The sequence below is a fragment of the Vulpes lagopus genome, chromosome 16, assembly GCF_018345385.1.
Source record: "Vulpes lagopus strain Blue_001 chromosome 16, ASM1834538v1, whole genome shotgun sequence".
Classification (NCBI taxonomy): Eukaryota; Metazoa; Chordata; class Mammalia; order Carnivora; family Canidae; genus Vulpes; species Vulpes lagopus.
Genome location: NC_054839.1, coordinates 59231310 through 59255710, shown reverse-complemented (window position 1 = coordinate 59255710; position 24401 = coordinate 59231310). Strand labels below are relative to the sequence as shown.

General features: G+C 46.9%; 2 protein-coding genes and 1 long non-coding RNA gene across 3 annotated transcripts in view; 2 read left to right on the top strand and 1 right to left on the bottom strand.

Moving 5' to 3' along the window:
- Positions 1-4151, bottom strand: part of CDADC1 (cytidine and dCMP deaminase domain containing 1) — a 47151-nt gene extending 43000 nt beyond the window's left edge. The window contains exons 1-2 of the mRNA XM_041731048.1: positions 3941-4151; positions 3220-3317 (exon numbers count right to left, since the gene is read on the bottom strand). Of these exons, the coding sequence (XP_041586982.1) occupies positions 3220-3317; positions 3941-4022 (180 nt within the window). The 5' untranslated portion in view covers positions 4023-4151. The remainder of the gene's footprint in view (positions 1-3219; positions 3318-3940) is intronic.
- Positions 4152-10211: 6060 nt separating this feature from the next.
- Positions 10212-15103, top strand: LOC121476884 (histone acetyltransferase KAT7-like). The gene is given in 3 exon segments (XM_041731050.1): positions 10212-11874; positions 11876-12895; positions 13706-15103. Coding segments are annotated over 2 exon segments (1023 nt in total). The 5' UTR covers positions 10212-11694; the 3' UTR covers positions 12719-12895; positions 13706-15103.
- Positions 15104-16604: 1501 nt separating this feature from the next.
- On the top strand, positions 16605-19776 carry LOC121476885. The gene is made up of 3 exons (XR_005984056.1): positions 16605-17629; positions 17715-18618; positions 19220-19776. It is a non-coding gene; the product is annotated as an uncharacterized LOC121476885 (long non-coding RNA).
- The last annotated feature ends 4625 nt before the right edge of the window (positions 19777-24401 follow it).

Below are 24401 nucleotides of genomic sequence, written 5' to 3'. Positions count from 1 at the left end.
CATAGGCTCCCTGTGAGGAGCCTCTTCTCCCTCTGCCTGTGTGTTTCTCTCTCTCTCTCTGTGTCTCTCATGAATAAATAAATACATCTTAAAAAAAAAAAAAAAAGACCCTGTCAAGAGAATGAGAAGACAAGCTGGGAGAAAATATTTGCCCCACAGGCTGGGAGAAAATATTTGCAAAAGACACATCTGATATAAGACTGTTATCCAAAATATACAAAGAACTCTGAATACTTAATAAGAAAATAACTGGACTAAAGTATGGGCCAAAGACCTTAACGGACACCTCACCAAAGAGGACATACAGATGACAACTAAGCATATGAAAAAAATGCTCCACATCATGGGTCATTAAAACAACATATCACTACATGCCTATGAGAATGCCCCAAATCCAGAACACTGACAACACCAAATACTGGCGAGGACGTGAAGCAACAGGAATTCTCATTCCTTGCTGGTGGGAACGCAAAACGGTACAGCCACTCTGGAAGGCAGTTTGGTAGTTTCTGAGAAATCTCCATCATACAATCTAGCAATCATGCTCCTTGGGATTTACCCAAAGGAGATGAAAACTTACGTCCACACAAAAATCTGCATACAGTTATTTAGAGCAGCTTCATTCAGAATTGCAGTAACTTGGAAGCAACCAAGATATCCTTCAGCAGGTGAATGGAAAAATTACGTGTGATATATCCAAGCGATGAATCTTAGCCCTAAAAAAAAGTGAGTGATCAATCCGTGAAAGGACACGGAAGAACTTTAAATGCATACTGCTAAGTGAGAGAAGCCAATCCCACAAAGCTACATATTACTGTATGATTCCAACTACATGATGTTCTGTGAAAAGGCAAAATTATGGAGACTCTTAAAAAAAAATCAGTAGTTGGTGGGGGTGGGGGTGGGGGTGTGAAGATAAATAGGTAAAACACAGAGCATTTTTAGGGCAATGAAAATCTTCTGTATGAAACCATAACGATGGATACATGCCATTCTACATTTGTCTGAACCCACAGGATGTACACCACCAACCTTGAACGATAATGTAAACTACAGACTGGGTGATCATGATGTGCCAATGTTGGTTTACCAACTATAGCAAATGTATCACTGTGGAGAGGATGTGGTTAATGGTGGAGGCAATTCATGCAGGGGGAAGCAGGGAGGGTACAGGAAATCTGTGTACTTTCCCGGAAATTTTGCTGTGACCCTCTAAGTGCTTTACAAAGATGAAGTCCTAATTATTAAAAAGCTAATTCCTTAATTCCCTGTGAAAATTCCTCAGTGTAGTCCCTACTTATAAAATCTAAACTCCCTTGCAAGGCATATATTATTTTTTATTATCTGGTTCCTGTATGCCTTTCCCAGCTCATCTTCAGTCTTCCCTTCACCCAACTTCACCTTTCCCCACAAGGACCATACGTTCTCTCCCTCCTCCAAGCTTTTCCACGTGGAGTCCCTTGGCTTGGTAAATATTTCCTCATTCTTCACGTCTCAGTGCAAACGCAGCCTCCCCCGTACATCCTTCCCTTACATCCCCCGGGAGCGCCTGGCCTTCAGTCCTCAGTCTTGGTAGCATCTCTGCTTATACTGGCTACTTGACTCTGCCACCTAATTGCATCTTGTTCAAGTGCCTAATTTTTGTCTCCATCAGAAAGTAAGAACCAAGTCTTTCTTTTTGGATCTCCAATGCCAACCACACAACCTCATCCACTGTAACAAAGACACCAAAAAGAAAAGAGAAAAAGAGAATGGTTATGAAGGGCCTCACAAGAGTACTCCTGTACTTAAGGATTTACAAAGATAGTTATTTGAGGGAAAATGTGAAGCAACCTCAAGTTGGAAATGTCCATAAGCATATGCAGAATACAAGTACGACTCTGTAAGTGAAAAACAAACACAAATTCTATGTTTCAAAAAAAGGCTGAAGGAAAGTACCAAAACGTTAAAAGTGACGATGTGAGAATGGTGAGAAGCCCTGGGTCATTTTTTCCCCCTTTCCTTTTTCCCAAAAATGTATTTTTTTCACGAGAGACTGAGAGGCAGAGGCAGAGACACAGGCAGAGGGAGAAGCAGGCTCCACACAGGGAGCCCGACGTGGGACTCGATCCCAGGACCCCAGGGTCATGCCGTGAGCCAAAGGCAGACACTCAACCACTGAGCCACCCAGGCGTCCCTCAAAAGTGTCTTAAATGCTTAACAACCTAATACTGTTTTCCATATATGGCCTTGGCCCCCTAAAACATTCTAAGCTTCTCAATCTACCAAACCAAATGGTGAGAACCTAGCACCATGCCACTCCAAGCATGGAGGAAAATGATGAGAAGGTAGCGAGCACCTTGCTGCTTGAGGGCTGGAGAAAATAAAGATGTAGAATGTACATACTTCTAACCCACTGGCTTTTATGATTATTCTTTCTATTTGCTCCTAACCTATTTTGATCACCTCCCTGAAATCCAAAACAAAACAAAACAAAACAAACCCCAAGAGACTATTTACATGGAACAAGAAACCAGTTAGCATCCATAATTCCTTATTACAAAAGGAGACGCTAAAGTGGCATGAGTTAGACATGGTAAAAGAAGATACAGTACCAAAAATAAGGTAAAATAAGACATGATCTCCGTCTTTGTGCAATTTACAGTTCAGTAAATTGGGGAGAAGGGGAAACCACTCACTGGAAACATCAAGAGTCTACAAACGGGTGATTAAAAATCATACAATCGAATCGTCCAAACTAACATATGAACACGCTTTCATACCTGATATACACTGGCACAGTCTCGGAGAATAACAATTCTATTTTTAGATTAGAAAGATGAGCTATCACGGTTCTGAGTTGCAAGTATCACGCTAAGGCACAGAGGTTATTTTTTTTGCAGATCCTAAGGTTTTGAGCTTGCTTTTAATGAGCGTGACAGAGGGCGGGGGGGATCAGATTTTAGACCATTGCTTTTTCTTTTTCTTTCTTTCTTTTTTTTTTTTTTTTTTAAGATTGTATTTATTTATTCACGAGAGACACAAAGAGAGAGGCAGAGACACAGGCAGAGGAAGAGGCAGGCTCCGTGCAGGGAGCCGGATGTGGGACTCGATCCCGGGTCTCCAGGATCACACCCTGGGCCAAAGGCAGGTGCTAAACCGCGGAGCCACCCGGGCTGCCCACTACTGCTTTTTCTAGGTGGGGCGGGGAGGGGGATGGGCTAAGGAAACACAACCTACCTGAGATTTCTGTCTTTGGGCTTTCGCTGTCGGGAAGAGCTCCATCCAGAGACTGAGTAGAGTGAAGAGGTTCACTTTAGAAAGCCTTGGTATTTGACCTACGAAAGAGAGAGGGCAGACACTTTATAAAAAAAAAAAAAATCTTAACTAATGATGACAACAAGGAAGTAACTGGCGATTCCGGTGCCGTTTGGGAGCCGCAGCCCTAAGTCCGCCGCTTTGGTGGAGGCGGCGGGGGAGGAGGAGAGGAGGACGGGGGAACCGCAGGGCAGGAGCCTGGCTGCGGCCTCACCTTCGCGGCGACCTCTGCGGGCACTTTACGAAGTTGGGCCCCTTCTCCAGCCCTCACGTGGCAAGGGAAGAAAATAAAAATAAAAAGGCGGGGAGCGGCACAGGTGATGCACGCAAAGCCCCCGGTCGGAGGCGCCGCGGAGCACGCCTGCCTCTACCCTGCGGCGCGGCCACAAGGGCAGCGCGGTGACCTTCGCGGGGAAGGCGTCGCGCGGCGGTTACCTCGGGAATCAAGCCCCAGGCACGGAGATGCCGGCTCCGGGGCCCGGCGGGGAGCGGGGCGCGGGGAGCGCGAAGCGGGCGCGCGCGGGGGACGGGGACTGAGCGCGGCTTCGCAAGCGGGTGCTCGGCGGGGCCCGGGGGCTCCCGGGGGCCGCGGCGGGAACCGGAGGTCGCGGGGGCGGCGGCCCGGGGCGGCCCCGGCACTCACCCGTCATGCTGCCGGTCTGCGTGCTGACTGAGCGCCCGGCCCCCGCGCTCTCCAGACTTTGCATCTGCCCTGCTTCTTTCATCCCCAGCCCAGCCGCCTCTGCTGCCCAGAATACCTCTCGCGGGCTGGCATGATCCCGGCCCCGGCGGCTCCACCTCCCGCCTCCTCCCAGCAACCCGACCGCAACCGGCAGGGCGGCGCGGCGCGCTGACGTGGGAGGGAGCGCGCCCGCCGCTTCCGGCCGCCGCGCGTGTCGTCATCAGGCGGGGACGCGGCTCCCGCAGGGGCGGCCGCCGGGGGGATGGCGTCCGCTGGAGGCCCGAGCTTCGCCGCGCGTGTTTCGGCTGCACGGCCCGGGGCGCGCCGACTCCGACAGCGGGACGAGGCCTGCGCGGACTCGAGAGTCTGGGTGAGAGGGGGCGGGGAGGGCTGCCGGGGGCCGACACGCGCGGGTGCGCTTAACCCTCGGAGGTGGGCCGGCCCTTGGGAGCTCAGGGCCAGGCCGCCCGCGGGGCCCCCGCCGCTCCCCAGCCGCTCCCCAGCCGTGGGACCCCGCAGGCCCCGTGCTAGGGCACCGGGGCGGCCCCGTCGCGCTCCGGCTGGCAGCGGAGGCCCTGCCGCCCCGCCCCCGTCGGGACCTGCGCTCGGCGTGCAGTCGGTTTCAGAGTCTCTCTCAAATAAAGTAAAAAAAAAAAAGAAAGAAAAAAAGTCCAACTGTAATCCTGAGAAAGATGGGGGTAGGAGGAAGTAGCAAGTGGCCCCTGGAAAATACGGCCAGTACCGAATTGACGTCGTAGATTCGTGCACAGTGCATCTTATCTGATTATTTTTATTTTTTTTAAGATTTTATTTATTTATTCATGACAGACGGAGAGAGAGAGAGGCAGAGACACAGGCAGAGGGAGAAGCAGGCTCCACGCAGGGAGCCCGACGCGGGACTCGATCCCGGGACCCCGGGGTCATGACCTGAGCTGAAGGCAGGTGCTAAACCGCTGGGCCACCCGCGGCTGCCCCTTATCTGATTATTTTTATTTTATTTTTTTAAAGATTTTATTTATTTATTCATTCATTGATTCATGACAGACACAGAGGGAGAGACGGAGACCCAGGCAGACGGAGAAGCAGGCTCCATGCGGGGAGCCTGATGTGGGACTCGATCCCGGGGCTCCAGGACCACGCCCTGAGCTGAAGGCAGGCACTAAACCGCTGAGCCATCCAGGGATCCCTTATTTTATTTTTTTAAAGTTTTATTTATTTACTTATTCATGAGAGACACACAGAGAGAGAGGCAGAGACACAGGCAGAGGGAGAAGCAGGCTCCCTGCAGGGAGCCGGACACAGAACTCGATCCCAGAACCCCGGGGTCACACCTGAGCTGAAGGCAGGTACTAAACTGCTGGGCCACGGTTTGGCACCTGCCTTTGGCCCAGGGCGCGATCCTGGAGACCCGGGATCAAATCCCACATCGGGCTCCCGGTGCATGGAGCCTGCTTCTCCCTCTGCCTGTGTCTCTGCCTCTCTCTCTCTCTCTCTCTCTCTCTGACTATCATAAATAAGTAAAAATTAAACTGCTGGGCCACCCGCGGCTGCCCCTTACCTGATTGTTTTTATAAGTGCCCCCCAGGCATGACTGGAAAGGAAGCCGCCTCCTCAGCGACTGGGCCCATTTTCCATCACCAACCTGGTCTGTCATCATCACTTGAAATACTGACCAACATTGAGACGTGAAAACTGCTTTTTGAAAGCAAAAGCCAAACATCATTAAAAGCATCATTTTGTAAAGGCCTGAAGTGGGAATCTTCAGTGATGATGGGTCTGGCTGCAGTTCCTGGACTTGCACCGCTGCAGAGCACTTAACTGGAGCTCTGTGACACCATCCATGTTTGAGCCAAGAAACGTTTGGACTCTATCCAGTTTTCTGCTCTTCAAATAACGCTCCTAGAAGCATTTTTGTGTGCCTCCTTATGTTTAGGAACTACGATTGTTGGGTTGCTGTCCTCACGTTTCACAGATAATGCTGAAAATTTTTACAAAGAAATTGTGCCAATTGCTATAGCTTTACATCACCACTAATTCTTTTTTTTTTTTTCCACTAATTCTTGATATTGTCAAACTTTTAATGTTTGCCAGTCGGATGGGTATAAAGTGATATCCTGTGGTTTTGATTTTCCCTGATTTGCACCTCAGTTGAACATCGTATAGGTTGGTGGGCCCTATGCACATCCTCTATGAAATACCTGTTAACCAGGTTTCTATTTTGTTCTTTTTTATTTCTTATTCATTTGTAAGCATCCTTTTTTTTTTTTTTTTTTTTTTTAAGATTTTATTTATTCATGAGAGGCCCAGAGAGAGAGAGACAGAGGCAGAGGGAGAAGCAGGCTCCATGCAGGGAGCCCAACTTGGGACTCAATCCAGGGTCTCCAGGATTACACCCTGGGCTGTACGCAGTGATAAACCGCTGAGCCACCCGGGCTGCCCAGTAAGCATTCTTTATAAAGTCTGGAGATTCGTTCTCAGTTGGGAGCATGTATGATAAATATCTTCTCCCACTTGCTACTTGCTTTTTCACTTACTTTATGTCTTTCAGTGCGCAGTTCTTTATTTTAAAGTGCCAAACATACCAATAGTTCTCCTTAATGGGTTTTGTGTATTAATGTCTTTATAAAATGTCTTTCCTTCTCAACTGAGCTTCTCAACTTTCCTTCTTCCTTGGGAGACATCAGAGACTTTTAAAATACTAGTGAAGCCTCTTGTGTTTGTGTGCAGAGAAGTATATGATCCTCTACGCTAATGACACTTGCCTTTATTTCAACCATTAAGGCTTTAAGAACGTGGAATAAGTTGGTTAGCTGCTAGTGACAAAACAAATCCTTTAACTACCCAGCCAGCAGGTATATAGCACAGAACACTGTGCGTTGCTACAAGGGCTTAGTGACTGGAAAAAGGTGGTTCCTACTTGACTGTTCCAAAGAGCAGCTTCTCAGATCTTCAGTGTTCACTGGTAAATTTCTAACAGTATTTGTGTAAAGTTTGTCATTTCATACTTCATACACTACAGTTGCCGTCACCGATCCCTGTTTTCCTGGCCTTTAAGCTATGTGGTCAAAAATCCTGCTTCCTTAAAACATAGAGAGTTAATGAGCATCTCAAGCTTTTTTCCTTTTTAATGATGCCTGCACTATCAGAGAACACTATTCTATTGTTCTCTCTTTTGTTTGGCACATAATCATGCACAACCTTTTTATTTCTTTGAGGTGGGAGTATATTTTTAGTTCCTAAACGCCATACTATAAAGATCAAATTCTTAAGTGTGTTTGTGTAGCTCAAAAGTAAAGATATATTAAGGGGGAAAAAAAAACACTGGTCTAGATGCAAGGCACACTTAAAGCAAGTTTTACTTTTGGTTGTATTTTCTTTGTATATTATAAACATTTATTTAACTTGTTGCAGTTTGAAGTAAAAAATTTCCAAAATGTATACTCAACGATAATCATTAAAATGTTTGCAGCGTAAAAATATAAATAAATGAAATAGAATAAAATGTCTTTCCTACCCAAGGTTATAAAAATATTCTTTTATATTTCCTCTAAACGTCCCAAGTTTTTCCTTTGAGATTTATAGCCTCATGCATGTAGAATTCATTTTTGTCCATGTTGTGAGGAAGGGATCCAATTTTATTTTCCACTTGGATAGTCAGTTAATACCAACGCTGTTTTCTCATTGATATGTAATTTCATCTGTGTCATCTAGCAAATTTCCATACACATATGAGTCTGTTTTTGGGCTTTGTATTGCATATCATTTATTTACCTCTCTCTTCCCTAAAAAAGACCTTATTTTCTTCGGGTATATCTTGGCTATTCTTGGACCTTTAATCTTCTATGTAAATTTAGAATCATTATCACATTCCTCAAAAATGGCACTGGAGTACTGATTGAAAGTACATTGAATTTATAAATCAAATTGAGATATATAGGCTCCCTGTCGAACATAGTACATGTGTATGAACATGGTATATTGATTAGGTTTTCAGAAGGTTTCAAAAGGATTTATGTTTTTTTTCCACAAAAATTTTATATGTTTTTTATGATTTAATCCAAATTTTTTTGTTGGTTTTATAAATGAAATCTTTTTTTTTTTTACTTTATTTTTTTTATTTATTTATTTTTCTTTTTTTTTTTTTTTTTTTTTTTATTTATTTATTTATTTTTCAAATAAACTCTTCCCTCCAATGTGGGGCTTGAACTCATGACCCAGAGATCAAGAGTTACATGCTCTACCAATTGAGACAGCTAGGCACCTTCTATATGAAATCATTTTAAAAATTATATTTGTAAGTATTTATGGCTAATCTACAGAAATGCAAGTAATTTTTATATATTTTTCTTTTACTGAGCCATCTTACTAAAATTTCTTATTTTAATATATTTTAGTTTCTTGGTGAAAATTATATCATCTACAGATAATGACAATTTTATTTATAGCTTTCTAATATTCAAAAATACTGCACTCTAGGATATCAGGGAAACATTGAATAGAAGTAATGGTAACAGGCATCCTTCCTTGTTCCTGATAAAGGAAATTATGTTAAACTTTATTATTTTTTTTTTTAAATTTTTTTTTTAAATTTTTATTTATTTATGATAGTCACAGAATGAGAGAGGCAGAGACACAGGCAGAGGGAGAAGCAGGCTCCATGCACCGGGAGCCCGACGTGGGATTCGATCCCGGGTCTCCAGGATCGCGCCCTGGGCCAAAGGCAGGCGCCAAACCGCTGCGCCACCCAGGGATCCCCTATGTTAAACTTTAAAGTGTGGTTTTGCGGGCACCTGGGTGGCTCAGTGGTTGGGCGTCTGCCTTCAGCTCAGGTCATCATCCCGGGGTCCTGGAATCAAGTCCCATATCAGGCTCCTTGCATGGAGCCTGCTTCTCCCTCTGCCTGTGTCTCTTCCTCTCTCTGTGTCTCTCATGAATAAATAAAGAAAATCCTAAACCAAAAAAAAAAAAAAAAATGTGGTTTCGCTATAGCTCTCGGTAGCTGTCCTTTATGAGATGATGCAAATTCCCTTCTATTTCTGTTTTTGTTTTTTGTTGTTGTTGTTGTTGTTGAACTTTATTAAAATGCTCATGGTAGGTGCCTTTTATCAGCTTATGAAAGCCCTTTCTCTACTGGCTTGCTGAGAGTTATTATGATGGATGTTGAGTTTTATCAAACCTATCTTAGGTCTCTTAAGATGACGCTATAGTTTTTCTCCCTTAGTTAATATGAATTATACTAATAGTTTGCTTAATCAGCCTTGTCTTCCTTCTTGACCTATCATGATCATTTTGTGCTACTTTCTTATTTAATCTATGTTCATGAGTGAGTTTAGTGTATAATTTGTCATAGTCTTTTTGTTTTGATGTCTTGATTAGGCTACTCATAAATGAGTTAGGTAGTAGTTCCTATTTTTCTTTTCTCAGGAAGAGTTTGTATAAGATTGAAATTACCTGTTCCTTGAATGTTTATTAAAACTTACTTGGAAAAGCATTTGAGTCTAGTACTTTGTAAAGCAAAATGACGTTTCACTACTAACTCAATTCCTTTATAGGTTAAGGGACTATTCAATTTTTTCTCAGTCAATATTTGGTAAACTATATTTTCCTTGAATTTGTTCATTTTATATAAATTTTAAAATTAATTGGCATAAATGTATAAACCTTATAACAAGATAAACTTTCTAAATAGGGCAGCCCAGGTGGCTCAGCGGTTCAGTGCCGCCTTCAGCCCTGGGTATGATCCTGTAGACCTGGGATCGAGTGCCATATCAGGCTCCCTGTATGGAGCCTGCTTCTCCCTCTGCCTGTGTCTGTTCCCCCCACCCCCATGTCTCTCATGAATAAATAAAATCATTAAAAAGAAATTGTCTAAATGTATGAATTTATGAAATGTTGTCTCACTGTCTTAATTTTAAGAACTTTCTAAACTCAATAAGTAAATGGTTGCCTGGGTGGCAGTGGTTGAGCGTCTGCCTTCGGCTCAGGGTGTGATCGTGGGGTCCTGGGATCCAGTCCCGCATCAGGCTCCCCAGAGGGAGCCTGCTTCTCCTCCCTCTGCCTGTGTCTCTGCCTCTCTCTGTGTGTCTTTCATGAATAAATAAATAAAATCTTAAAAAAAAAAGAATAAGTAAACAATCCAATTAGAAAATGGGCAAAACCCCCCCATGGAGCCTGTTTCTCCCTCTGCCTGTGTCTCTGCCTCTCTCTCTGTGTGTCTCTCATGAATAAATAAATAAAATCTTTAAAAAAAATGGGCAAAAGACTTGAATAGTCACTTCGTCAAAGAGGATATAAAATGACAAGCACATGAAAAGGTGTTCACCATCATTAGCCATTATGGAAGTACAAATTAAAACCACAATGGAAAAAAAAAATGAGATACCCCTGCCTGCATACTAGAATGGCTAAAATAAAAAGTACCGACAGAACCAGCTGTTGGCAAGCATGCAGACAGCTGGATATCTCTTACATTGCTGCGGGGGAAGATAAAGTGGCACAGCCACTCTGGAACAGATTGTCAGTTTCTTATAAACCTGCACTTACCGTATCACCGGGCAGTCATACTCCCAAGTACTTATGCTAGAAACATTAAAACAGACTTACACAAAATTCTGTACGCGAGTGTTCATAAGAGCTTTATTTGTAATAGTCAAAAACTGGAAACAAGCCAGACGAACACCCTTGCAATGGAATACCATTCAATAAAATGTAAGGACACGTGTGTCAACCTGGATGAATCTCTAAGACACTGTGTTGAGCGGAGGGAAAAAACAAGTCTTAAAGGACTATGTACTGTATGATTACATACCATTCTCAAAGTGAAACATTGATGGAGAGCAGGTCAGTGGTTGCCAAGCATTATGGTTGGGAGAAGGGGTACCACTGTTAAGAAGTAACACGAGGAGGGGCTCCGGCTTGCGCAGTGGGCAGAGCCTGTGACTCTTGATCTCAGGTGGTGAGTTGAAGCCCCACATTGGGCACTCCAGATAACTTAAAAAAAAAAAAAAAAACAAACAAGGGAATTTCTTTGTGCTAATAGTCACTCATGTCTAAACATGTGATAAAATTTCATAGAACATACACCTAAAACCAGAAATCTTGCGTTAAGGATTAGTGAAATCCAAAAAAGGTCTTTACGTGAATTAATAGAACTGCACCAATGTCAGTTTCCGGGTTTTCCCAACGGACCATGATAATGTGAGATATTACCATTGCAGAAGCTTGGAGAAAAGTGCATAGGAATTCTATTATTTCTGCGACTTTTTTGAGTTTTAAATTCTTTCAAAATTAAAAGATATGTATATATGTGATTATTTAGTATATACAATATATTAATTATCTTTAGTCTCTGAGTAAAATCTACCCTTAGAACAACCATTAACTTTGTTGCTCACATCCTTTTTGGATTGCTGTTTTCATTCCATTTTCAGTCGTGTAGTATTTCAGAGTTGTTTAAATGCTCTATTTCTGTTACTTTCTTGCCAGTTTAGCCATATTTTATCTAGCATTTTTGGGTGCTTTACAACAAATTTGTTTGTTTGGGCTATCTAATCTGCAGTACTGCTGGAAATACTGTTTCTGCTGCAAAGAAGAATAAGGACTAAAAAGGAGTAGAAGACAAATGCGACCTAAAGGCTAAGAAATGGGCAAGCTCAGTTTAGGTGAGCATAACAAAGGCTCACCAGTTCACTCATGCTAACCAGTTCAGGAGTAAAATGGTTTTAAAATCCATAAGTGCTTTCCGGTGCCAGCATGACTGCCATGGAACACAGATCAACGGGAACACTTGGGAACCTCTCTTGGAAAACCTGACTAGCGAGTATGCCTTGGATCTTTTCCGAAGAGCACAAGCCCCGGCTTCAGAGGATTTGGAGAAGTTAAGGCTGCAAGGCCAAAATCACTGAGGGGAGCAACATGATTAAAACCATTGCTTTTGGTCATTATGAGCTCAACATTTGGTACCATTCTCCTTATCCCGAAGAATATGCACGACTGGGATGGCTCTACATGTGCGAATTCTGTTTAAAATACATGAAGAGCCAAACGATACTACGCCGACACATGGCTAAGTGTGTGTGGAAACACCCACCTGGTGATGAGATCTATTGCAAAGGCTCCGTCTCCGCGTTTAAAGTGGATGGCAAGAGAAACCAGAGCTACTGCCAAAACCTGTGCCTGCTGGCCAAGCTTTTTCTGGATCACAAGACATTATATTATGACGTGGAACCCTTCCTGCTTTATGTTATGACAGAAGTGGACAATACCAGCTGTCACTTGATTGGATATTTTTCAAAGGAAAAGAATTCATTCCTCGACTACAGTGTGTCGTGTATCCTCACCATGCCTCGGTACATGAGACAGGGCTATGGCAAGATGCTCATCGATTTCAGTTACTTGCTTTCCGAAGTGGAAGAAAAAGTTGGCTCCCCGGAGCGTCCCCTCTCTGACCTGGGGCTCATAAGCAGTTACTGGAAAGAAGTGCTTCTCCGTTACCTGCATAATGTCCAAGGCAAAGAGATTTCTATCAAAGAAATTAGCCAGTTGACAGCTGTGAATCGTGTGGACATTGTCAGTACTCTGCAGGCCCTTCAGATGCTCAAGTACTGGAAAGGAAAACACCTAGTTCTAAAGAGGCAGGACCTGATTGGTGAGTGGATAGCCAAAGAGGCCAAAAGATCTAACTCCAATAAAACCATGGATCCAAGCTGTTTCAAATGGACCCCTCCCAGGGGCACTTAAAGTGACCTGTTACTCTGAGCCAGCGAACCCCCGCAGTAGGAGTCCGTACCCTAGGGATCTGTCATTTCTGTTGCTCTTGTGATTGGCAAGGGAAGGCCGTCCCCCTCAGGACTGTCCTGCTCCGACCCTCGGGCACACTGCGGACGCTGGTTCTGAGGAACTGTTGTTTCGGCCTCGGTGAGGTTGCCTGGATGGGATCGCTGTTAGACTTGAGTGCAGATCCCTCGTAGCACTGACCCAAGGTGTTCTGTCGTTACTGTACCCGTCCAGTCACTGGTGCTCCTCATGTCCTCTAGCCCCGTGAGGTTGGGTTGTGTCTTCTAAACTTCGTACTAGTGCTTCCTGCTGCCCTGGTACGAGACTTCAAACCATGGTTGCCACCCCCAGGACCCTTCCAGTTACTCCTTACATGTGGCTTTTTTTTGGAAGAGCAGGGAAGCGGTAACATTTCTGAGTGTGTGTACTAGGAGGGGTCCATTCTCTTTGGATTTTATCTCACTTGGAATTTTTTCTGCCATTTTTAGTGAAAGGCCAGTTTTCGATCCGTGTCAGGCTGACAAGAGACCAGTATTTTTTTTTTAATTTTTTTATTTATTTATGATAGTCACAGAGAGAGAGAGAGAGAGGCAGAGACACAGGCAGAGGGAGAAGCAGGCTCCATGCACCGGGAGCCCGACGTGGGATTCGATCCCGGGTCTCCAGGATCGCGCCCCGGGCCAAAGGCAGGCGCCAAACCGCTGCGCCACCCAGGGATCCCAGACCAGTATTTTTTAAAACGCGCCCAGGGATTCGTCTTGGTAACTGCACATACTTTATCAGAATGAAATGGGAGAGAATTGACAGGTGGTGATTCTGTAATTTGATTTGCGTTCACCTGTGGGCATCGTGCGTCAGTGGAAGGAAACCAGTCCTTTTGCCTCTCCAGAGAGTGCGCAGCCCTACGTGTTTTCCTCTCTCGTAACCTGTTGCTCCTTTGTACATTGGCAGGGGCTAGACGGTGTCCGGTTCTCCCTCTCATGCTGCATGCTGACCGGTTCATCAGACTGCAGAAGCCTTCCCCCCGAACCTGCCGGTCTGGTCTGGCACAGCTGTACTTTTGCATTGATTTTTGCCTGAACCTCTTTGGAGACGTAGGAAATGACTGCACACGCTTCCAGATCTCCTCTCAGCCCATGACTCAGCAAGGCAGGGCGCCACCTGCACCCCTGTCCCCCTCCCCCGCCCCCCAGTGTTTGCTTCCCTGACAGTGCCTCGCCCTCCCTCCCGAACTGAAGTGCTCCTGCCCTTCCAAGAACCCCTCCTCCATTTCCTTTTTGGGATTTGCCACCATTCCCCCTGTCCTCTGCTCTCCTATTTTTGGTTTCAAGCAAAGGAAGAAATGCTCCCTCTAATTTCTCTCCAGCCCATTATAACCTGCTATCCTGGGGCAGCATTTGATGTATGACGTGCCACCCTTCCCAGCGTGGACTCCTCCAAAACCGCTGTCTCTGTGTGGGGTCCTTCCCACAATCCCGACTCTGGTCATTTGTGCCTTTCTCTTGTCATCTCTGTACACTACTTACACTCACTACGGGTTGGGGAGCAAATGTTAAGTGTGTTCAGTGACAGCTCCCTGCCAGTTTCAGTGTCACTGTTAAAGTTTATCCCAAAACAACTTCACTGGGGCTTTTCTTAAGGGGTAAAGGGTCCTTTACTGAAGCTAATCCTTCCTGTTCTATATCTACTCCTCAATAAAGCATGTTCTCTGCTCAAAAAAAAAAAAAAAAAAGAAAATAAGTCATCGATGGAAAGAACATGGACTTTGATGTCAGATAAACTATTCACACTCTAACCACCCAAGTTATTTCCTAGTTGACTGCGAGTTAGCTGCGGGTGATAAATACCCACCAGATATCAGCGGCTTGTCAACAGCAGAGGTTTCGCTCTGGCTCACCTTCCATGCTGCAGCGCTGCTCCCGTGGATTGGCTCTGGGATCCAGGCTAAAGGAGCAGCCTTTGGATATTCTTTTCTCTTAACAGGAGAAAAAGAGCAGAACTACATGATGACGATGACCCTTAGAGCAAGTCTCACATCAGGCCCGACAGCCATGCGATGATGCTATTCAGGGACATGCGAAAAAGGCAGGTACAGCAAATATCCCGACAATAATGCGGTATTAGTAAGTTGGCCTTACCAGTCACGGATCTTTTGCCTGCTACTTCATGTCTTGTCAGAACAAAGAACTCCCATATCCCCTTTTCCAGAATCTGCAGCTTTCAACATTTTACTACATTTGTACCATTTTTTGTTGTTGTTATTCTTTCTGTTACATTTGCACACCTCTCCACCCCATTCTTTCTCTGAATCATTTCAGAGCAGATTACACTGTGCATACTCCCCTCCCTAAAAACTCCAGTATGCATTTCTCCAAAACCAGGACACTCACACATGCTAATCCAGTAGTTCAAAACAGGAAGTCAGTGTTGATTGATCCCTACAAGGCAATCCACAGATGCCATTCAAATTTTGAAAAGTGTTTCAACATGTCATCTCTCCCTTCTGGTTCAGCATCCCGTCTAGATTGACTGAGTTTTGACCCTCACTATTGTTCTTCAACCTGGAACATTTCCTTGGTCCTTCCCTCTGTCTCACATTAACAGTTTTAAAGGATATAAGATTTTCATTCTGTAAGATTCCTCTCCACCAGGATCATCCTGATGTCCTGATGTTTCCTCACAACCAGACTCAGGCCATCCATTCTTGGTAGGAATGCTACAGAAGCGATCCTCAGCTCTTTTCCTTGGGTCACATCAGGAGCAATTCAGTGTTTCACGTCCCAGCCAGTGGTGATGCCAGCCTTGTTCATCTGGCAGGTTAGTGCCTATCAGGTTTCTAAAGTCACTATCGAAGTCATTGTTTTCCCTTCTATGATTGGTCAGTATTTTGTGGAGAGAAATTCCCCAAACCACACCAGTGTCCCATACCCACTGAACCTCCACTTAGCGTCTTTAGCATCTCTTGATTCCCACCTGAGTCAACCACTACTGTGATGGCTGTCCAGATTTCTTATTTCTATCACTCCTCCTGCAGATAGTGGTTGTCATTCTAAACAAGGAAGACCTTTTCCCTCTTCCTCATCCATTCATTCATTCACATCTATGGACTTGTGAGTCCTATTTTTTCAGCGAGCTGTAATCTGTTATTTATTTTAGGACTCAAATTGTCTCATATTCGATGAAGTCCTCAGGTTGTTTCTTTCATCCCTTTGACACATTCGCTGTCAATCTTTGAACACTTCCTTACATTCTAGTGGAACAAGATGCTCCGGACTCATTTTCTACATCCCCAGTGCCAGAGCCGACCCATTTCCCCAAGGAGTCCCGGTTCCTCATAGTGTTTAAAAACTGAGATTTAGGCAGTGAGTGTGCTGTGTCATTACTTCTAGACCTTCTGAGAAGCTAGATCTAGAAGCTATATTAATATCCATATCCGCATGCACGCTTACTCATGTATCTCTTCCGGTAGCTAGCCATCTCTCAGAGTTCACATCCATACCTTCAGTTCCAAAGTCAGCACATCAGGGTTATTTCTGGCCTTTCCCTTTGTTGTATTTGTAAATCTCTTTTCGAATAGCAAGAAACCTGGCTCCTATTATTCTCAAAATAGCTTTTTGTCCTTTCCCTTCCTGCTCCCTTGCCCCCAATCCCCTTAATCTAATTTCCCTAGCACATAGGTTGCCTCTTTGGCTGCCCCACCGCTGTTGCTACTGAGTCCACAACCTCTTTGGCCTCCAAGGGAAGGAAGGAGAGAGGAGGGGTGAGGCTGTAAAATGGCTTTTTGACTGAATTATTCAGAGGGACGAGAGAAGACAGGAAGGGAAGGAGGGAGGGAGGGAAGTACAGTGGTAATTGGTTTATCACAAACGTTCTTGAAGATCAAATGATCCCAAGTAGCCCTGTGCCTTTAGCAAAGAATAGGCTAAATACCACTAATTACTGTCCTTCCCTGCTTTGTCTTTTATTTGCTTATTCTCTATAGAAAACCTGAAACTGGGACACCCCGGTGGCTCAGTGGTTGAGTGTCTGCCTTCAGCTCAGGGCGTGACCCCAGGGTCCCGGGATCGCCTGCTTCTCCTTCTGCCTGTGTCTCTGCCTCTCTCAGGAATAAATAAGTAAAATATCAAAAAAAAAAAAAAAAAAAAAGGAAGAAGAAAACCTGAAACTTCTCCTTTTATCCTCAGTACTCTGTTGGAAGATTAGTCCTAGCAGTGTGTTTATCTGGGCAGAATCTTCTGACAACAAAACAAGTGCCATGGAGCTGGTCGGACGGACGTGGTAAATCTCCTGTACTCGTAATTACAGAGGTGTTGGCAGAGGCCCTGTGCCCGACTTGTAGAAGAGAATACGCCTTAGAGCCCGTGCTGCTCTCCTGTGGGGAAGGCACGTCGCAACCAGCGACTGTCTTCTGTGGACCTGAAGATAAGTGGCCACAGGACTGACGGGGCTGCTGCTGGCCATGCCCCCTTGTGGGTAGGATCGGCCCCAACTTGGTCGTTTCAAGCAATGTTGTAACTGTAACCAGCACCCAGAATCCAGAAATGGAGGTTTCCTAAACAATTTTCAGACGGCAGTTCCTGGCAGCACTGACACCCCAAGGAAGCAACGAGAAGCCTGAAACAAAATCCAGATGCCCTTCACGGAACGTTTGCTTTGTTATGGAGGGCCGTGCTGCCGAAGAGAGATGACTTCGCAGGCTTACCACATATTGTCCCAAATGGTGTCCTCGGAAAAAATTAACTTGGTGCCCCGTAGATTAACGTGCTACACAATCACAATGTCCAGGAACCCTGGGAATGTCTGTGCTCCCACGAGGTGGGAAGGACCAGCAAGCCCAAGACATGAGTAACTTGCCCAAGCAGTATAGCTCGAAAGGTGGGAGCAGGGTATACAATGTACGCTACTTCATTTAATATTCCCAGCAATTCTATGGTGCAGATTTTTGTCCTCTGTTTTACAGACAAGGAAACTGAGGCCCTAGGACCACCAACATCAGCGTCCCTCGGGAGCTTGTTAGAAATGCAGACTCCTGGGCCCCACTTTGGACCTCCGTAGGTCTGAACCAGAAGCCGGACAAGACCACTGGCCAGGACCAGAGGGCTCCCGCGGGTCTCAAACTTGCACTTGCGTGAAAGGCACCCGGAAACTATGTTAAAACCCTGATTCCTGGGCCAGCCACTGGAGAGTGTGAGTCCCTGGCGTCTAGCACTAGTATTTTGGCCCCCCATAGAATTGCTTGTGCCAAGTGCTATCTACCATTAGCTAATGGTATCACATCATCTACCATTAGCTAATGTCAAAAAGCAAGATTTGCATGCTGGTTAAGGCAGTGATACCAAAGTTTTATTTAGCTTGGGGCTGACGTACTTTTCTAAAGACCCAGAGAGTAAATACTTTAGGCTTTGGGAACTATCTTCAGTCTCTGTCATGTGTCATGAAAGCAGCCACAGGCGATAAGAATGATGGAGTGATACACCTCAATTCACTCCCCCTGCATCTGGCTCAGAAGAGAAACTCCAGTGTTGAGACCTAGTTCAGCATGTATTTGAGGACGGAAGATTTAAATACTCAGAGAGGAAGAGACTCTAAGTAAAATGACTAATACCGGGAGAGAGGAAAAACAATTTTCCTCTACCCTTCTAGGTTCTTGGCTGAGAACCGACTCACCCCTGTAGTAAAAGTCGGATTAACGAGAGAACACCAAACAATTTTAATCAGGTGTATAAGGGAGCCCCACAAAGATAATGAGACTCGAAGCCAGCCAGGAAATTGAGACTTACATATCATCCTGAGCTAAGGAAAAGTACAGGGGCTGCAAAGGAGAGGAAGACAATTCACAGGAAGACAAGAGGAGCCAATGTTTGGTAAGCAAATGTTTGCCCTGCCACGCAGGCCAGTCGCTCAGATGAAAAAGCTTTCTCAGTAGCTCTCTTCCTGATATGGGCCCCCTTTCTACTTTTTTTAGGAGGTAAAAAGCTTTTCCTGAGATTGCCAGGCCCTGATTATGTTGAGCTCACAATAATCCACGTGCCAGAGTAGCACGGTCTGGGGTGGCTTGTCCCGAAGCCCCTCAATACAGTATTCCTGGTTGATTTTCGTCAGTAGCACCTTTCCCACTGGGCTATAAAATCCTAATCCTTTATCAGTTTCTTCAAGGTAACTGCTCACCCACAGGGCTCTAACTTGTCACCGCTTCCATCAGGTAGGTGCTATTTATTAATTAAAAAAAAAAAAAAAAAAAAAAAACAGGAACGCCGGGTGGCTCAGTGGTTGGGTGTCTGCCTCCGGCCCAGGGCGTGATCCCAGAGTCCCTGGATCGAGTCCCGCGTTGGGCTCCCTGCAGGGAGCCTGCTTCTCCCTCTGCCTGTGTCTCTGCCTCTCTCTCTGGGCATCTCATGAACAAATAAATAAAATCTTTAAATAAAATAAATTGTGACAAGTAATCCCCATTTTATCATTTTCCAGGTGTGGAGTGATTTTTCTCATGGGCACTCTAAGAAAAAGTCCCGTGAAGCTGAGGACTGTTTTCTGTAAAGATTTCTGTCGAAGACAGTTTTCTAGCTCACAAGATGTCATCTTGGAGCACCCACAGGATAAATTCTCTTGTCTGCCGTGAATCATGTAACCTTCCTAACCAGACACCGGGAATGAGTTTTGTGTCCTCACTTTCTCCCTGGTATAATCTTATTTTATCTACCCTCATTTGTATTTATTTCCTACTTTCCCCATTAACTTAATTTTTATCTTATTTTGGGCATTTTTGTAAATTGCCTTATGTTCTTTTTGGAATACAAATTTATTTAAATAAAGAGTATGTTCAGATTTGAGGATTCTTTAGTTTAATGTGCCTTGGGAAGGAAGAGGAAATGAAGCCAGTATTTGCATACTCAGAAAACAATACACACGATGTCCTTGACAACTTTAACGTAACATAACTCAGATTTACATCATCACTCGTATGACAAAGTTGTCAGTTCTTAGTTGGCGTGTGTATCACACCTCAGCTAAAGGGATCTAAATCATCCAGACCTTTACTCTGCAATGTTTCTTTTTTGTTTTTGTTTTTTTCATTAAAAAAAATTTTTTTTTTTATTCATGAGAGACACAGAGAGAGGCAGAGACACAGGCAGAGGGAGAAGCAGGCTCCCTGAGGGGAGCCCGATGTGGGACTCGATCCCAGTACCCCGGGATCACGCCCTGAGCCCAAGGCAGACGCTCAACCACTGAGCCACCCAGGTGTCCCTTCTATGTTTTTCAAACAAAATTCACATTTTATTAGATTGAAATAAACTGTGGAAAATGTCCTTACCTCAAAGCAATATTTTCTGTATTATTCCTAGATAAACCACAAAACTTATTTTTGCAATAAGACCAGTTTTCCTGGTTATGTACATAAATCAAGATGATGCCATAGATGTTGGTAATGAAAAAAAAAAGAAAAAGAAAACAGGGAAAACCAGACAAATCAATTATCAGTGTCTGTGGACTTAGGTTCTTTTAATAGGTGTCGGTCATGAGAAAAAAAAAAAAAAACAGGGAAAACCAGACAAATCAATTATCAGTGTCTGTGGATTCAGGTTCTTTCGGGCCTGGAAGTTAGTGTTTACCATGCATCTGCTAAAAAGCTGATGGGCCAGCCAGGGTGTGGGCACAACAAAGGGACACAGCAACAGCAACACGTGGGGGGCAAGAGTAAAAGCCACGTTTAACAGTAAAAGTAGTTTCTTTCTTTACATCCCGTTGATGAAGGCAAAATCCACACCAGAATCCTCCTTAGGCGAGAGCACAGTCTCTCACACCAGATAAACAGCCATTACAGATTTTTAACAATATACTTAAAACACACTGTCCTGTATTAGAGTCACTTTGTTGCATCTTATAAAGTTATTTTCCTCCCCTCTTCCTCCCTACATCCTCAACATTTTTTTTCCTTCCAAGAATTTGATGACTCAAATCCTGGTCATTAGATCAATGATAGTAAATGTCATGCCCCAAATGCCGTCAACTCTTCCATTGTGCCTGCTGCAGGAACCACATAGGACTGAAACTCTGCATTTTTAATACTGTCTTCTTGGAGGACACAGAACATGTGTGAGTTCAGACCATGGCCGTTTCCAGGCGCATAGTCAGTGACCAACAGGTTAGGAGCCTGTAGGCCAGTGCCCTTGCGGGATTAAGCAGCCTGGATGTGACTTAGGGCTTCACCTGCTACACACTGACAAAAGGCGTCCTAAAACATTCTCTCAGCTATTTTCAGAGATTTCTGAATTAGCTTTTACGTATGTGCGCATCAGGAAATTCAGGTCACGTTTTGCATTGAGTTATATCCACAAAGCCGCAGGACTCGACCTCTGTTCGTCCGTGTTCGAGGTATGTTTCCTGAGGCTTATATACGTGATGCTTACGTCCGTGCGCCTCAGGCTTCATCCCGGGAAGAGGCCACAGGACCGGAAGCAGAACAGAGACGTCGGGAAAGATACATACACAACAGGCGGAGACAGAGCATCGTAAATTGTGAACAGAAGCCGTTTCCCTCTGTTTGCACTTGAGCCTCTGACCATGAAGCCCCACAGACAGGAAGTGGCTCTCTACATGTTGGCGTGGGGTTTCCCCGACGTGGAGGTGGAGACCCCGCGTCTTGGTGCAGAGGCTCGGAGATGCTGACCCGGGCTCTCTCGAAGTTGCAGAGTAAGGTCTTCCACCGGGAGAGCACGGCGTTTAGAATAACCTCGAAGGTTAGGGTTCCAGGTTAACAGCAAGCCCTGGAGGCCTTCCTAGGTCTCACTTTAATTTCATGCCTAGTGGCCAAATTTGTGGCTTCCTCAAACCAAAAATCATTATAAGATTCACTGTTTTCCAGTAGTTTCTTTGTGAAAGTGACACTGTAGTCAGGCCCCAGGCTGCCGTGGAGATGCCGGACGTCTGCTGCCGGGTTTTTCCACCCGAGGGCTCCTGTGAAGATGGGACGTTGCTAAGAACGACGGATTGAAACGATGAACTAGGGACCGGTGCCGCACCTGCCATACGGCCGTCCTCCCAGCCCGCGTCGTCCCGCGCCCTGTGGATGAGACGAAGGCCTGCAAGAGCTCCGCTGACCTGTCAGGAGCAGCAAGCCGCCTGCCTGCTGAGGGAGGCCCGTCCCCTTCGCTGGTCACCTTCACTTCCCTGGAACAGGCGGACGCTCCATCGTCCGAGCCGAGAAGCAGTTGCAATGACTGTTGGAAAAAAAAAAAGAACAATCTTCCCCAGTTCTCAGTGCGACAGACAATAAGCCCGGACTTTCCCAGAAGAGCAGGGTGTGTGGACGCCTTGGAAATATTCTCGAAAAGCCTGGAACCGGCACAGGACTTCGATTTCGGAAGGAAAGTCCCTGGAGCCCACCGCATCGCTTCCGCGTCCACGTGCAGACGGAGGACGCCACGCATCGTGGCCCGGGAAAGAGGCCTTCTGAGGCCTGAGGGCTCGTCGGATGCGAACGGGGACAGCAAGGCGGGCTTAGCCCGGCTGACGGCCGCCACGGCCCGTTGCAGGGTTGTGTGTCTGGTGCGGTAAGTGTATGACCCGACAGTCTGCGCCACACTGCGGGGCGCCGAGGCGTCGCAGAAATCAGCCCCTCTCCTCGCCCGAAATGTGAAGTGTCCTCCGCGCACACCGACCTCCATCAAGACCCCGTGTGTGCCAGGCAGTGCGCTGGGTGCCCGGCACCCATTAAAATACTCCTTCATTATCCTCGACGGGCTCCGTGGTCAGCACAGGCACGGTTTTTCAGAATGAGAACCCCCCCCCATGGTGAAATGAACTGGTCCCTTGATGATTTGATCTCATCCAGTCCTTGCAGAAAAGAAAAATAAATAAAGCTGCACAAAACTGTCTCTGTCCGAGTGAACCCCCAGGGGCGGGTCACACACAAGCGAAATTTACTCGGCTCAACACATCATCGTTACGCAGCACGTGCCAGGAGGTTCTGACGCAGACCTCAGGCCTTCTGGTCTATGATTCAAAAACCCCTCAGCGCGGGTTACAAATAGCACAGAGGTGGCAGGTGCTGGCCCACCGCAGGGAGCTTGGGGACGAGGCGGCAGGACAGGCTGGCCTCTGGGGACCCTGCCCACGGAGGCCCCGGGCTGGGCCCGCCCGAACCCCGCTCTCCGGCACCCGTTCCCCCTGCACCTGACTGTTTTGGGGATCTGGCCCCGACGCTTTGTTGAAGTCTCTCCAGGTCCCTCCCTTTTGCCACGTCCGGTGGCCTGTCCGTCACCCGTTACCAGATTTAACAAATAAAGCGCAGTGTCCGGTTAAATCTGAATCGCAGAGAAGTAACGAAGGGGTCTTTAGTGTGAGTACTTCGTCCGTAGACTTATCAAACTTATACCAAAAACAAACAAAACCCAAATCCTGTTGCTGTTCATCCAAAATTCAGACTTGAACTGGGAGCCCTGTATCTTACGTGACAGCCCTACTTCGTTCCCGTCCTGTCATCCGCGACCCTGCGGCCTCGGATCCTCCTCAAACTCTCCTCTTTGGCGATGGAGCCCATCCATGGCTTTCCCGTTGCCGCTGCGGGGGCCTGGTTCGGGGACCTCGTGGTCCGGGCTGGGACCATAAGTAGCACCCCCACTGATCTCCGTAAGCTTTCCCCTTGAGGGGTCACCTGTTCCTGTCACTCAGGTCAGCGCTCCGCAAGGTATGACGCTGGACACCAGCAGCAGCACCACCCCCTGGAAACTGGTCCGAAATGCTGGTTCTCAGGCTCCCACCGGCCCCCAATCAGGTCTCCGGGAGGGGACCCAGAGTCTGCATTTCAGGGAGCCCTTCGGCGGCCCCCGAGGCTCGGTAGGGTCGGGCACGTCTGGCTGCGGACTCCCACACCTTTACCGTGGGCCCCACCTCACAGCCGAGCCTCCCTCCGGGGGTGCAGGTGGAGTGTTCCAGGGAGAGGTAGGCCGCGCGGGAAAAGGCAAACCGAGCAGTACGTGGGGCTCGCGTGGGGCTGCGGGTGTCTGAGCGTCCACGGACTGTCGGGACTCCCTCCGGGAGCTTGCAGCGACACGGTGACGGCCTCGGTGGAGGCGCAGCAATCAGGATGGACTCCCCGTGGTCGCCGCCAAGTCCCCTAGGGCCGCTGCCCACGGCCCACTTCTTGCCCGGGGCGCCAGCGTCCTCCTGGGTGAGTCCTCCACTCCCCTGTGCGCAGTGAGCCTCTGAGTGTTGGGGACCCAGGCCTGGTGGCGCTGGGAGCCGGGAGGCCAGGCCTGACCCGCGAGGGGCCGTGATGGGGCGTCTGCAGGGCCCCCGGCCCGGGGCAAGGCCAGCCGCTCCCGAGCTGCCCAAAGAGCCCCGCGACGTGAGGTCAAGGCCTCGGCCATGGAGAGCTGAGCAGGCCTGTCCTGGGGGCCCGAGGGGCAAGGCACCAAAGCAGGTACGAGGAAAACAGGACGTGCCTGCCGGGGCCGGAGACCTGGTGGTCTGGTGGAGCCCGGGTCGGGGGGGGGGGGGGGGGGGGGGGGGAAGGCTGGGCCCCGCCCGGCCCGCAGGTGGAAGGGCGGCAGCAGGGGGGCCGGGCGCCGCGGGCAGAGGTCCAGGGCCTGCGGGCCGCGCAACAGCACAGGCTTCCGGGGGGACCAGCACCCACCCCCACCTTTATTAG